This window comes from Palaemon carinicauda, unplaced genomic scaffold (assembly GCF_036898095.1).
Source record: "Palaemon carinicauda isolate YSFRI2023 unplaced genomic scaffold, ASM3689809v2 scaffold1278, whole genome shotgun sequence".
Lineage (NCBI taxonomy): Eukaryota > Metazoa > Arthropoda > Malacostraca > Decapoda > Palaemonidae > Palaemon > Palaemon carinicauda.
In genome coordinates, this window is record NW_027168791.1 from 28,690 (window position 1) to 45,000 (window position 16,311).

At 37.8% G+C, this 16,311-nt stretch overlaps 1 protein-coding gene across 1 annotated transcript in view; it reads right to left on the bottom strand.

Annotated features, from left to right (window-relative positions):
- Positions 1-426: 426 nt before the first annotated feature.
- The window catches only part of LOC137635462 (uncharacterized), a 19,759-nt gene continuing 3,874 nt past the window's right edge, over positions 427-16,311 (bottom strand). Inside the window, exons 2-7 of the mRNA XM_068367924.1 lie at positions 7,509-7,738; positions 6,673-6,843; positions 6,402-6,560; positions 4,868-4,939; positions 4,533-4,681; positions 427-1,011 (exon numbers count right to left, since the gene is read on the bottom strand). Of these exons, the coding sequence (XP_068224025.1) occupies positions 4,545-4,681; positions 4,868-4,939; positions 6,402-6,560; positions 6,673-6,843; positions 7,509-7,713 (744 nt within the window). The 5' untranslated portion in view covers positions 7,714-7,738 and the 3' untranslated portion in view covers positions 427-1,011; positions 4,533-4,544. The remainder of the gene's footprint in view (positions 1,012-4,532; positions 4,682-4,867; positions 4,940-6,401; positions 6,561-6,672; positions 6,844-7,508; positions 7,739-16,311) is intronic.

Consider the following 16,311-nt stretch of genomic DNA (forward strand, 5'->3'; position numbering starts at 1 on the left):
TCAATTTCAATCAAACTTTTTTCAGTGGGGTATCTGTAGAAACTTGGCTATCTCTTCAAACATATCAATTTAAATCAAACTTCTTTTCTTAGTGGGGTGTCTGTGGAAACTTAGCTTTATCTGTAAAGTGTTACAGTTTCACTCAAACTTTTCTCAGTGGGGTGTCTGTAGAAACTTGGCTATATCTTCAAAACATATCAATTTCAATCAAACTTTTCTCAGTGGGGTGCCTTTAGTAACTTGGCTATATCTTCAAAACATATCAATTTCAATCAAGCTTTTTTTAGTGGGGTGTTTGTAGAAACTTGGCTATATCTTTAAAACATATCAATTTCACTCAAACTTTTATCAGTGGGGTGTCTTTAGAAATTTGGCTATATCTTTAAAACATATCAATTTCACTCATACGTTTCTCAGTGGGGTGTCTGTGTAAACTTTGATTCTGAATTACATCAACATCGTAATGTGCATCAGACTAAGAATGGCAAACCGTGCCTTTGTTTATGGTGAGAATATAAGTGGTTGCTCTGAAAACATAGAATATTACTTAATTCTAAATTGAAACAACACGTCAGTAGAATACTACTCAAAACTTCCTCCTTAAAACATGACAATACTACTATGCAGTGCTTTTGAATTGAAGTCAAAACACACAAATAAAATAAATTGAATTAAATCTACATCAAAGTTGACCATGATGTAGAAGCACTCAGTGGAATATAATTGAAAGAGACGGCAAAAGCCACCAACACAATTGTCTCAGAGATGAAGTGGTATTATGTTTTACCTTTTACTCGGACAATATTGAACAATGATTTCAGATATTTATAGACAATATTACTGTTAGCTAAGGGATCTTTGAATTAGAAAATCCCAGGTGAGAACAGCATCACAGCTGGTACGCTGTGGAAAACAACGTCCCGGGTGGCTTAAGGTTAAAAATAGTCATAGATGGTTCCTGATGAAAAGTAACCTCACCGATGACTTAAGAAAATCTGCACCACAGTTTACCTTGGAAAAAGAAAAGGGAGTTGCAGTCAGTGTTTCAGAAATTTATTGACAATAATAATAATAATAATAATAATAATAATAATAATAATAATAATAATATTAATAATAATAACCATAGTAGTAGTAATTACTGCAATATATGAATACTCTAAATGGGAGTTCATTGGCTAATACCTAACTATAGCACGGAATTATAAGCCAGGATTATCTTCATATAATACTTTCAGCATTTTAGAAATACAACAAAAAGGCATCATTGATATCCTAAAGAAATGAGTTGAGGTAATTATTGCATTATTATGATGGTCCCGTGTCAAGCAAACGGCAGAGCAAAGAATAATTACACCCAACAAGAAATGGAGCTTAGAATGTTTTATAGCCCAGGAGGAAACACTGTACACTAGTGAAGTTTCCAATGTCTCGGTATTGTCTTTAGCAAGGTTGACTTGAGCTTGGCAGGACACCCAACGAGAAATGGGGCTCAGAATATTTTATAGTCCAGCAGGAAACACTGTACAGTAGTGAAGTTTCCATTGCCTCCGTATTGTCTTTAGCTCTGTCAACTTGAGCTTGGGAGGACACTCAAAGAGAAATGGGGCTCAGAAAACACTATACAGTAGTGAAGTTTCGTTTGCCTCCGTATTGTCTTTAGCTCTGTCAACTTGAGCTTGGGAGGACACCCAACGAGAAATGGGGCTCAGAATATTTTATAGTCCAGCAGGAAACACTGTGCAGTAGTGAAGGTTCCATTTCCTCCGTATTGGCTTTACCTCTGTCAAATTGAGTTTAGGAGGACACCGAACGAGAAATGGGGCTCAGAATGTTTTATAGCCCAGGAGGAAACACTGTACACTAGTGAAGTTTCCAATGTCAAGGTATTGTCTTTAGCAAGGTTGACTTGAGCTTGGCAGGACCCCAATGAGAAATTGGGCTCAGAATGTTTTATAGTCCTGCAGGAAACACTGTACAGTGGTGAAGTTTCCATTGCCTCCGTATTGTCTTTAGGTCTGTTGACTTGAGCTTGGGAGCACACCCAATGAGAAATGGGGGTCAGAATGTCTTATAGTCCTGCAGGAAACACTGTACTTTAGTGAAGTTTCCATTTCCTCCTGTATTACCTTTAGCTCCGTCAACTTGAGCTGGGAAAGACACTAATGAGAAATGGGGCTCAGACCGTTTTATAGTCTAGCAGGAAATACTGTACAGTAGCGAAGTTTCCATTTCCTCCGTATTGGCTTTAGCTTCTTTAACTTGAGCTTGGTGGGAAAAGGAATTCGTATAGAGGATCAGTATAAAGAAATCCTTCACCTCAACCTTCTACAAATCGAAGGCTACCACCATGGTGCCTCCTGTAGGTGCAATGGGAGAAATCCTTTTGGGAACAATAATTGTGGACTAAAGTAATCGCTTTTGGAGTATAGTTGCAAGTACATCTTTTGTATAATCCAGATGGCTCTGTCACTAAACCATCCTAGCGGAAAAGAATCAATCCTTTTGGTTGGTGTTGTTGACACTGGTGATATGTGATGTTTGGTCACTGTGCCATGATGATATGTAATAATGTCTTGTAGATGAAGACAGATGATTGCAGGGATGAAGAAATAAAATCCTGAGTGGTAGATTGTGTTTATTGCACACAGCAAAGGGTTATGTACAGGGCTGCTCTGCAAGGCGAACAGCTTTTGCCAGGAGAAGCAAGAAGATTGTTCGTGCACATGCACGAAGTGCTGACAGCGCGACTCATGGTTATGCGTTTGTAACATACAAAACTTATAAACCGTAAAGGGTTCATATATGTAAGACAATATTACACTAATCTAAAGACATTAAGCAGAGTAATGAGGAATTCTATCAGCCTCTTATAGTTCTAGAATCTAAACCGATTCTTTTAACTTTCACGAACGTTGAGAATAAAAATCATTAACTTGACCTTGCTTGTTATGGTCTTAGCAGGCTCAAATAGATGAATTCCTATTTCATGACAAATGGGGTCCCTTTTTTGCACATGTCGTAGAATTTGTAATGTTCATTTATTACCTATTTACGGGAATGATAAAACTTGCTGTGCAGACCTTCGTCAATTTATCAAGTTTTAGGCAAATACGTAATATCCTATGCTGAAAAGAATCCTTTCACATGCACCCAGGTGTACTTTGGCTAGAGGAATCATCTGATTTTAATCTTAAAGTTCAAATCATTAGTATGGAGATTAGCATTGTTTTTTTTACCTTGTTAGTATGAGTCCCATGTGTTCAAAACTCAATGGAGGGTAGTGTTCTTGCCCTATTACTATTCGTGTTATGTATGCACAGTATCTGGTTCTGCCTTGAAACAAAACTTTTTGTTTATGCAGATGATCCTACTCTTTGCATTTTTTATGCAGATGATCCTACTCTCTTTGCATTTTTTGTGCAGATGATCCTACTCTTTTTGCATTTCTTATGCAGATTTTACTCTGCATTTTTGTGCAGATGATTCTACTCTTTGCTTCTTTTATACAGATGATCCTACTCTCTTTACATCAATCTAATTTCCTTAGTTCTGTAAACTTTTTGATATCCAAACCTATTGAACAAACATCCAACTAAAATTGGGTGTTTGACTCAAAATGTGAGGTTAAAGTCGACGTCTTAACAGAATTAAAAGAAGGTCTTGGGATACCGATTACTCGTACCCATCTTTTTTTAATTGACACTATTCCCTTAGCTAACTTACTATAGAGTAGAATTCAAAATAGTAATGTAGGTAGCATAGGAGTCCATCTGTTTAGTACTGTTCTGTTATGGTCTTCATCGTCAATGTTGTCATGGTCGTGTTAAAAGTTTTTGTATTCGATGTCGTTGACTTGTTCGTCGTCAAATTGGTAGAAGTCATCATTGTCATCGAGTTCGTCGAAGTTATCGTTTAAGGTATAGTTGTCGTTGTTGTCGTTGAAGGTGATGTCATTGAAGGTGTTGTCGTTGAAAGTATCGTCATTGAAGGTATCGTCGTTGAAGGTATCGTCGTTGAAGGTATCGTCATTGAAGATATTGTCGTTGAAGGTCCCGCTTCTTGCATCTTTTGACAAAAATTTAACTGTTCTGTTTCTTATCCACATCATCATAATTCTGTCTGCATCGATCTTCTATTGCATCCAGGTCCTCCCAGAGCAGACTGTCCACCACACGATGAACGGAAAATGCTTAAAATCAGCAAGTCGGATCTCTATAATAGGCTTTTCGAGATAGACGAACCTTGTTTATGTAGCACGAGATAATTAATCTCCTACTTACTGATCTTTTTTGCTCGTCAATATTGTAAATCAGCCGGTTTAACCTATTCCATTGTTGTAACTCGGCCAGGTCATAAACCTTATTTTGCACTGGGGATGTAGGTGGGTCTTGGGTTTTCTTTTGTAACTATGACAAAAGTTTCGCTATGGAGAATTTTTTTCAGTTTCTTGTGTACTAATTTTTATATGTTCAGATGATTAATAATGTTCAGTATTACCAGTAATCTTTGGCGGCTGATTATAGACTTACCTTTCCAGTAGCTTAGAAGTTTCTCTCGCACACGAACCAGAACTTTCTCCCACAATTTTCATTTGATATTGTCCATGTTGAAATATAATATAATGAATAACAATTCTCTGATCCTGTAGGCAGGTCAGTGGGTGTTGCCGCTACATTTCCTGAAAAAAAGAAATAATAAATTTGTAAAGTAATTTTATTTGATCTGCCAAGGATCAACTTGATAGACTGTAAAAGCCAAAAGGAATTAATGTAAATGCCTAATCCCTATCATTTTAGTTTACTTTAGCACACACTCCTACAGGGTACTGTACAGCTTTTACATTACTACACTGCTAATTTCTTACCAGTCATTCGCTGCCACATTGCTGGCTGCGAAGCATCGTCTCTTTTGAGCCCAAACCAGTATAGTGCACCAACTGTTTCAAAAAGAAAAGGATTTCGGTGTAATTCAACTACAAATATTGTTGAACAGGAAAGTTTGATTTGTTTTCAAACATGTTCAATGGCACATTTATATTATCCCATCATACCACTAGAAGAATTTAACCTTCTTGTGTATCAGCACTCCCTTAAGTTCAAGGTTGCCAGCCCCAAACATCTTTGTTATCCTGAAATGTGTTGGAACTTGGGCGCTAAATCAATCGGCCGCGTTATCTGCCACCCATCCCATTTATACGAAGTATATAAAGACAAGTGAAACTATTCAAATATTACTAATATCTTCATTAATATTACCAAATGAATGCTTCAATCCCTGAACTATATGTTGGCTAATAGATAAAAGATAACATTTGATCTTAAGGTGAATTTAAAAGAGCTGTTCTTTGATTGTTCCACAGAGGCTCATACATTGGCAGCCCGTAAGTAAGATAGACAGGATACTGTACGTGGAAAATTCACTACAAGATAGATATGAATTAAACCACTGAGAAACAGGCCAATTCAATTATGGATGTATTTACCAAATACAAGGCTAGTATACCTAATTCATCTGTAGTTATTTACATAGCCATTTTGATTTTTTTACTATTTATTTCCCAAACCTAACCTTTTGTGTTGGATAGAGATAATGTTAGTGAAGCGGAGATAATCTCACAGGACCAGATCTTTGCAAACAGGTCGTGAGAAGCTCATGTAAAGTATATTAAAAGAATTGACCGATAAATCAGGAAACCTCAAGACTTGACTTGAGTGATCAAAAATAGGATTTCTTTCTGAAACAGAAAGGGATGGGAAAATAAATTGTAGGCTAAGAAACATACACAAATATGATTAATACTGAAGCAAGGATCAAAGATTAACTAGACAATAGCTGCAGGTGACTTATCAGGCATCTCCCAAAACACTGGAATAAAGATCAGCATAGACGACCTAGTTTGAGTGGAAATGCCTATTTCTAAACACTAGAATAAGGGTCAGTATAGACCAGTTGGTTTGGGTGGATATTCCTATTTCTAAACACTAAAATAAGGGTCAGTATAGACCAGTTTGTTTGGGTGGATAGGCCTATTTCTAAACACTGGAATAAGGGTCAGTATAGACCTGCTGGTTTGGGTGGTCAGGCCTATTTCTAAACGCTGGAATAAGGGTCTGTATAGACCAGCTTGTTTGGTTGGACAGAGCTATTTCTAAGCACAGGAATAAGGGTCAGCTTAGACCAACTATTTTTGGGTGAAGATTCCAAACTCATAGATCTTACCCCTAATCTCCAAACACTAGCTCATAAGGACTGTGAGATTTTATTTACTATTGAAATCTACCTGGCCGTCAGCGTGAAACTCAAAAACAAGGCGCAGAGTGTGGGAAGTTTGTTATGATTCCCCTATGCCACCACAATCTTGTTTAATGTCTGACTGACTTCAGCTTTGGTTGACTTACCAGCAGGTGGGATCATTCCAGTCACTTCCTGATATTTTTCTTGAGTTTCAAGGGTAGCGAGTTGGCCTCCGTCGCATTTGCAAGCAATGTCAGCTTCCAAAAATGTAGCTGCTTCTGAGTAAATCTTATAAAATCCACTTTGCCCCCCATAGTCGCTTCCTTGGAAAAAGGGTGGGGTGTATATGTAATGTATAGGGGTTATAAAATGTTTCTATTCACATTATAAATTTCAAATTTGAAATAAAAATGCAAGCAATTTTCAACAACTTACTAAACGAATAGAATGTCATAGCAGACAAGATGTTAGAGGTTCGACTCAACAGTTCCAAGTGACTGAAATAGTCCTCTGAAACAAGGCATCTATCCTCATCGGTGTCGGCCACATCCAAAAAGGTGGCGCTGGTGCAGCTTCCCTTCGCAAAGCACATGTTTTTACATTGGCCTGAAAATTATTGATTTTAATTTGGGTGTTATCTTCAGAATACAATGTTAATCTAGAAATTATATTTTCTTATTGCATCGGTAATGCATTGCCCTGCTTACTGTGAATTAAATAGGGTGAGATTAGCTGTAGAGGGAGTGACACATCACTCCTCGTAGGATGTAACGTAAGTCTTAGGAAGCTGAAAGTCCTAATATAATAATTGCTAAAAAAAAAAATTAATATTGATAAACATATATTTAAAACTATTTTGGAAGATACTCTCAGAATATGGGATGAGCAATAAATAAGTTACAGTTTTTTGTCAAAATATAGAATTCTATCTATCTATTTGCCAAGGCACTTCCCCCAATTTTGGGGGGTAGCTGACATCAAACAAAGGAACAAAAGGGAACCCTTCCTCTCTCTGCTCCTCCCAGCCTGATGAAGGATTCAGCCGAGTGTGGGTGGTACTGCTAGGGTGCCATAGCCCACCCTCCCCCATTATCCACCAAAAATGAAGTTTCATACGCTGAATCCCCTACTGTTGGAGTTAAGGTCCAATATGCTATGTACTTGAAGTGCACCAGCTCAAAGTCTGATTAAAAGCTACTTTATCTTTGCACATTCAAACTGGTCACAGTTTAAACTAACTAAAAAGACAAATTGTCATTTTGAGGACTCACATGGGCTCGTAGCTGTCACATTAAGGTCGACGTACTTTGGCGGCATCATTTTGTCGAAAACCATATCTCTCTCCATGTAGATGCGACTTATGAGTCCCGTCGGACTCAAATCCAGATCGGCATGGGGGATTATAGCTGAGTTTGTCAGTTGGTACAGTGTTCCCATCGACAGCAAATTCGTTAGCATCACAGACAGGCCTTTCATCTTGATTGTAAGTCTCCAAGACTTCCTGTGTGATGGAAATTGAAATAATACCAGCAACAAAATAACAGTGAATAAAGAAGATATCCATTTTTAGGAATCAAGATATAAATTCTTCTCAAGTCTCTATTGTTATTATTATTATTACTACTACTACTATTACTTTCTTAGCTACCCTAGTCTGAAAAGCAGGGCTCCAACAGGGATAAGAGTCCAATGAGGAAAGGAAATAAGGAATTAGATTAGTGTGCATGATTGTACCTTCAATCAATAGAACTCTAACTCAAGACAGTGTAAGACCATGTTACACAGAGACCGAGGCACTACCCAAGACTAGAGAATTATGGTTTGATTCCAGTATCCTTCTGCTAAAAGAGCTGCTTACCTTTAGCTGAAAGATCTCTTCTATCCATGCCAAGTGGAAAGTAGCCACCGAACAATTACAGTGAAATAGTTAACCCCTTGAGTGAAAAAGAATTATTTTTGGTTATCTTAGTGCCAGATATATAAGGAAAGAGGAGAATGTGTAAGGAATAATACATTCTATTTGGTGTATGTGTAGGTAAAGGAAAAATGATCCATAATCAGAGAGGGATCTTATGTAGTAGTATCTGTCCAGTCAAAGGACCCAGTAACTCTCAAGCAGTAGTGCCCTAGCCATCCTACTACTTAGATTTGTGATATAGTAGTACGGTATCTCAGCGGGTGGATGCTGCCATGGCCGTCCTAATTTAGGTGCGACGAAAACATTCAACCATTCCGTTGGCTGCAGGGTCGTAAGTGGTTGTCTGTTGTAGGGTGATGCCCTGGAGATTTGCTAATGATGTTCACAATTGAGAGGTAAAAGTAGTACCCCTGTCAGAATCAATATGCTCTGGCAAGCCAAATCTCGCTATCCACTTACTGCCAGATCTTTACTCAGGCAGTATTCTTCTTTGTTTTTCTTTGTCTACATCTTTTCCAACTTTTATGTGGGGTCGATGTTTCTGGCCAGCGTTCCCCATCTACCTCTGTCCCACACTTCATCACCGGTTAATCCCTTTAATCAAAGAGGTCATCGTTGATACAGTCCATTCACCTTCGCTTGGGTCTCCATCTATTTCTCTTTCCCTGTACCTCCATTTCCATCACTCTCCCCCCAATATACTGTTCATCTCTTCTCATGATATGACCATACCACCTCAGTAGTCTACTTTCTTGGATATTATCTGATAGTTTTCTAACTCCTGTGGTACCCCTAATTACTTCATTCTGTATCTTATCTCTTCTTGTCACCCCACACAGACAGCATCTATAACCTTTACAACGCTTCCAGATGTCTAAAATTGTCGGATCTTTGCTCGGACAATTCCTACAATGTGCATTTTCGTGTATCGCAGGGGAAAAGGAATAAGAGAATATTCTATTGATACCCTTGGGGTATTCTAAGGCTTATGATAGAATAAGGCTCGGAAAATAGTTCCAATACTCTTTCGAAAACTTACTCTTTCATCTAGATAGTTGATAAAACTCTTCAAGAGAGATCTCGTAGTTTAGTTTAGATTTCAAATAAGTTACCGTCATCATTCCTGTATTTTCTGCCTATTATTATTATTATTATTATCATTATTATTATTATTATTATTATTATTATTATTTGTTAAGCTACAATCCTAGTTGTAAAAGTAGGATGCTATAAGACCAGGGCTCCAACATGGAAAATAGCCCAGTGAGGAAAAGAAATAAGGAAACTACAAGAGAAGAAATTAACAATTAAAATAAAATATTTTAAGAACATTGACATAAAAAATAAATATTTCATATATAACTATAAAAACTTTAAAAAGCAAGAGGAAGAGAAATAAGGTAGAATAGTGTGCCAGAGTGTACCCTAAAGCAAGAGAACTCTAACTGAAGACAGTGGAAGACCATGGTATAGAGGCTATGTCACTACCCAATACTAGAGAACTATGGTTTGATTTTGGAGTGTCCTTCTCCTAGAGAAGCTGCTTACCATAGCTAAAGAGTCTCTTCTACCCTTATTTAGAGGAAAGTATCCACTGAACAATTACAGTGGAGTGGTTAACCTTTCGAGTGAAGAAGAATTGTTTGGTAGCTGTAGTTAACCCCTGGAGTGATGAAGACCATGGTAGAGAGGTTACAGTGCAATAGTTAACCATCAAGAGAACAACTCTAATCCAAGACAGTGGAAGACCATGGTATAGAGGCTATGGCACTACCCAATACTGGAGAACAATGGTTTGGTTTTGTAGTGTCCTTCTAGAAGAGCTGCTTACCATAGCTAAAGAGTCTCTTCTATCCTTACCAAGAGGAAAGTAGCCAGTCTTGCGTTGGGGACATTATCATCTTTGAACGTCCTCCTGTTTCAGCTGGAATTGGGAGAGGATTCGTTCCCCGTTAGACGTAGTCTCTTGTAATTCTGTTACTTTTTAAACCAACGACAGATCACGGCACACCACTCAAACCACTTCTCATGTTCAATATGGGAATGTCAGTGGTATTTGGGCTTTGCTTTCCCTCTTTCATCAAAGATAGGAACTTGCTTCCTGATTCTGTCTCTCTTACCTTTTAGTGGGGTTTTATGGAGTAGACTATATATATATGTATATATATATATATATATATATATATATATATATATATATATATATATATATATATATATATATATACGTATATGTATATGTATATATATATATATATATATATATATATATATATATATATATATATATATATATATATATATATATATATATATATATACATATACATACATAAATATAGGTAATAAATATATGTATATATATGAGTATGTATATATATATATATATACATATATATATTTATATATATAAATATATATATATATATATATATATATATATATATATATATATATATATATATATATATATATATATATATATATTATTACTTGGTAAGCTACAACCTTAGTTGGAAAGCTGAATGCTTCAAGTCCAGGGGCTACAACAGGGAAAACGGCTTAGTGAAGAAAGGACACAAGGAAAGGTAAATTTTAAGAACAGTGACATATAAATAAATATCTCCTATATAAACTACAAAAAAAAAAACTTTAACAAAACAAGAAGAAGAAATGATACAATAGTGTGCGAGTGTGTGTGGGTGTGTGTGTGTGCGTTGCCCTTGTAGTCCACTATGATATTTACCTCATATGCCGAACGAATTGAGCCTCTATTCGATTGCCACATGAAACCCACCTCCCCCCCCTCTCTCTCTCTCTCTCTCTAAGTAAATATATCGACCCAATCAATTGTCTTGCGTGTGGACTGGCAAGAGAACTCTAATCTGAGACAGTGGAAGACCAGTGGCTATAGCACTACCCAAGACTAGAGAACATTGGTTTGATTTTGGAGTGTTCTTCTCCTAGAAGAGCTGCTTACCATAGCTAAAGAGTCTCTTTTACCCTTACCAAGAGGAAAGTAGCCACTGAACAATTACAGAGCAGTAGTTAACCCCTTGGGTGAAGAAAAATTGTTTGGTAATCTCAGTGTTGTCAGGTGTATGAGCGCAGATTAGAATAGGTAGAGAATAAGCCAGAGTATTCAGAGTATGTGTAGGCAAAGGAAAATGAGCCATAACCAGAGAAAGAGGGATCCAATGTAGTACTGTCTGGCCAGTCAAAGGACCCCATAACTCTCTAGCGATAGTATCTCAACGGGTGGTGGCTGGCTGGTGCCCTGGGCAACCTACAACATATTCTGTTGGTAATTATCCTGAATTGAGTGGTAGTCTGTGTCGTGACATGCTATGTAAAAAAAAAAAAGAAAAAAAAATGATGATAATGTCGTTTGCTATAGTAACCGAGTAACAGTTGTGAATTTTTCTTTGCGATAGTGTAGTAATGTTGAAAATCTTTCTCTTTTGTTTATATATATATATATATATATATATATATATATATATATATATATATATATATATATATATATATATATATATATATATATATACATATATATATACACACATATATATATATATATATATATATACATATGTATATATATATATATGTATATATATATATATATATATATATATATATATATATATATATATATATATATATATATATATATATATATATATATATATATATATATATATATATATATATATATATATATATGTTGATGCCCAACGATTAAATGTAAATAATGTTTGTTGTCTAGTTATCGCGATGGTTAATGTTAAGGTTTGCTGTGTGGCAGTTTGCTGGTTCGAGTCTATGCTCGGCCATATGAATTGTTTACTTGGTGTTGGGTTGTTTTAGCTAATTTATGCACAGTTCTCGGTCACGTGAACTTTATGGTAATCCACAGTGTCTTCCTGTAAACAAATGAGGAAACTTATCAGTTTAAAAAGTGATTTCATACAGAACGAATATAACGAAAGTTGGTATTTACTGAGGAATATTTGGACCGTTTGTTATAGGAACACAATTGTAAGTAAACGCCTATTATATACTGTTTTGGAATAACGGATTCATCTTTTCCCATTTGTAAACCTACATGTTACATAACGTATGCCTTTTGATGAGCCTTAATTATATTGATTTTGTGTATGACCTTTTTGTAATTAGCAGTTATACATGCATAATTTACTTAATTAAGCTTTGCATATTGTTTCTATCAGTCTTAGTTATTTAACTTAATAATTTTGTGTACATTAGCATATTATTTATACGTTGATTTCCTTTTCATTTATCGATAGTAATTGAACCACATCACGTCACATCACGTCACTTCACATCAATTCAAGTTATGCTACATACGTCAAGTCTACATGTATAAACTCCTAACAATATAACCATATCGATGTTAACGTCATGGATCTAATAAAGAACTATATGTGCGTGTCAAAATTGTGTTTCTCCATCATTCACGTTAAGCAATAGAAGAATAGTGCATTAACATCGTTCAATTAAATTGTTAAACTACCATCAACGACTTACGCGTTAATTCTATAATAACTCTTATACGTGAGTCTTAAGAAGTGGAATTACTGCCTGTTATAAACAACTACAGACAAGATGGGGGGCTCTGATGGGATTGTTCAGAATAGTGCTCCCGATGAAAACTCGGGTACGACAGTTGATATTCGAACGTTAAAAAATAAATTGAGATCATCACTTGGCAACGTAACGAAAAAACGCAACGAACTCATAGGCCTCATGTCAAATCCGGACAACCTGCACTTGGTGAAAATGTGTCTAGAAGAATATAACGAAGCTTTCGATAAGTACAAAGAAAACTTCAATTGTGTCATGGATAACATCTCAGATGAATTGGAGGAGGACCAGGAATTGTCCAGATATGAGACCAAGGAAATTAGCATTCTGCAATTCCGAAACCATACTGGTGAATGGATAGCTATAAACGAAAAACGACTTGAAGAAGACCTGGAGAGTCTTTTAAGCCGATCTGGTTCAAAACGTTCTTCCAAACGGCCTTCTTCCCTTCCTTCTGGCAAATCGGCTACGTCCGAAAAGGTGCGAGCCAAAGCACGCCTCGCCGAGTTGCTTGCCGAAAAAGAACTTGTGACAAAGAAAAAGGAACAGGAGGCAAAGACAGAAGAGATTCTATTGGATATCGAAATAGCCAAGACTCGAGCAAAAGCACGTGTTTTTGCAGAAACCGAAAATGACATTGGCGATGACAATGTTGGTAACAAAGACAATGATACACATACCAGCATTATTGTGCAACAAGCCAACCATCAGGACGTGAATGTTATGGTTGCTGGACCTAGTGTAGCTGCCCCTGGAATTTGTGCGAGTAAAGGTGCTAACACGGCTATCGGTGGCAATATGGCTAACCAGGTTATACTCCCTGTCACCCAGGAAAATAGTGCCAGCTTACCCAGTCTAAATCCCAGCACTGCACAAGAATTTGTTCCCAGAAATTCTTCAGAGACTGTTACTAACACTCTTGCAACTCCAGTCAACGCTTCGAATGCAAAGTCATCAACGTTTCCAAATCTAGAACAGTATACGTATCCGCCTGTAAATACACCTGTGAACAGTAACTTTGGTGCACCCTATCCACTGCCTAATTCACCTCCAGTTAACACCATACAGCAGCAGATTAGTGGTATCGCCACTGCTCTAGCTTTGCCTGCACCGCAAGTTCCCAAGTTTACCGGTGATCTTCTGGAATACAGTGACTTCATACTGGCGTTTGACACCAGGATCTCCTCTAGAACAGCCAGTAGCAGTGACAGACTTTACTACCTTCTACAGCATACCGACGGTGAACCTAAGGACCTCATCAGCAGCTGTATATACATGCAGGCAGACCAAGGATATAGTCGGGCAAGACAGTTGCTACAACAAGAGTATGGTGATCCTTATAAAGTATCCCTGGCATACTTGAAACAACTAAACGAGTGGAAGCCGATAAAAACAGACGAAGGGAAATGTCTGAAAAGATATTCGCATTACTTGCTAAAATGCTTCAGTGCCATGCAAACACTTACTCACCTGGCTGTTCTTGATCATGCACCGAACCTGCAGGTGGTAGTCCAGAAATTGCCAAGCTATCTCCAGAATAAATGGCGCGAAAAAGCCACAAACCGCAGACTCCTCGAGAACAGGTCTTCGTGCTTTGGTGACATTGTCCAGTTTGTTATTAACGCAGCAGAGTGTGTCAATGACCCAGTGTTCGGAAAAGAAGCAATGCATAGAGAACTGAATTCTAGTAAACCATCCAAAGGGAAACCAACAGAATCTGCATTTGCTATGCAAGTTAATCATGAGAGCCAAAGTAGAACTCGTGGTTTTAGGTCGCCCTCCTGTTTTTACTGCAGCAAAAATCACGATCCGGATAACTGTGCAGATTTCAGGCAGAAATCTCTCGAAGAGAAAAGAAAGTTTATTATAGAGCAGCGTAGATGCTTCAGTTGCTATGGTCTGAATCACACATCGAAGGGGTGCATGAACAAGCGAAAATGTCACAAATGTGGCAAAGGTCATCCTACGGCCATGCATATAGATGGCTTCAAACTACCTTGGAGGTCGGACTACTCTGACAGATCTTCATATTCTCAAAACCGTACAGAGGAATCCAGCAAAAACCCTCCAGATACCGCTACCAGCAACGTTATTTCTCATGACTCCTCCATGGTTCTTCAAGCAATAATACCTGTTCGTTTAAAGCAGAGGGGAACCAACCGAGAAGTTCTCACCTACGCCCTCTATGACCCAGGAAGCACAGGGTGCTTCCTATCAGAAGAACTGAAAGATGACTTGCAAGCTTCCGGTGTTCAAACAAATCTGCGTCTGAAAACTATGCATGGGGAAAGCATAGTCAAAAGCTACCTTGTCCAGGATCTCATCGTCAGTGATATAAACGGCCAGAACGGTATACTGCTTCCAAAAACGTATTCCAGACAAGAAATTCCAGTGAGCCATGATCAAATACCCCGTCCAGAACTGTTACGACGCTGGCCATATCTTCACGACGTGGCAAAATCGATTTCTGAAATAATGCCAGAAATAGACATCGGTCTACTGATTGGCAGTAATTGCCCACTAGCAATGGAGCCTCTGAAAATCATATCAACAGACGGCAAAGGCCCATTCGCTCTGCAGTATCGTCACGGATGGACAGTCAGCTCCCCGGTAGAGGACAACAGTGTAACGTCTACACATCGAGTAAACAGTAATTGCATTGTGACCGAGGACATTGAGCAGGCTACTGAAATTATCTCCCCAAACAGAATACTGAATATTCTGGAAAGTGACTTTATTGATAGCCGGGTAGCAAGGTATCCTGGAGAGAAAGGATTGTCTCCAGAGGACACTACATTCCTGAAGAAGGCTGAAAGCAATGTCGTGTTTAAAGACGGTCACTTTGAGCTCCCTCTCCCTTTCAGGAATCAGAACTTAATGGTGCCAAATAATAAGATCCTTGCAATCAAACGAGCACTCTATCTAAAGAAGAAAATGCAAAAGGATCCCAAGTACCACTCCGACTACATCAACTTCATTGACAAAATACTCCAGAATGACTATGCTGAACGTATCCCAGACTCCCTGCTCACAGCCAAATCTGGACATGTGTGGTACCTGCCCCATCATGGAGTGTACAATCAAAGAACACCAGATAAAATTAGAGTGGTGTTTGACTGTAGTGCAAAATTCAATGGAATATCCTTAAACGATCAGTAGAGTACAACATTTGTCGGACTTGTTCTGGACCAGATGGAAAAGGGAGTACATAGTCAGCCTGCAGCAACGCCCCAAATGGAACAAACAACAACGAAATACACGGGAAGGTGACATCGTGCTCCTGAAAGACAAGAACACGCCAAGACTTCATTGGCCACTAGCACGTGTAACAGAGGTATTGCCAGACTCCAGAGGCGTTGTGAGAAGCGTCAAACTTCGAACCCAATCTTCTGAATTGCACAGACCAGTGAGCAAGCTCGTACTCTTGCTTCCAAAAGAAGATCAAGTGTTATAAATATTATCCAGAGACACTATATGACATTGATATATTTTCTAGTTCATATCTGTTTGTCAAACTCATTTTTATTTAGTTGTGTTTATCGTTT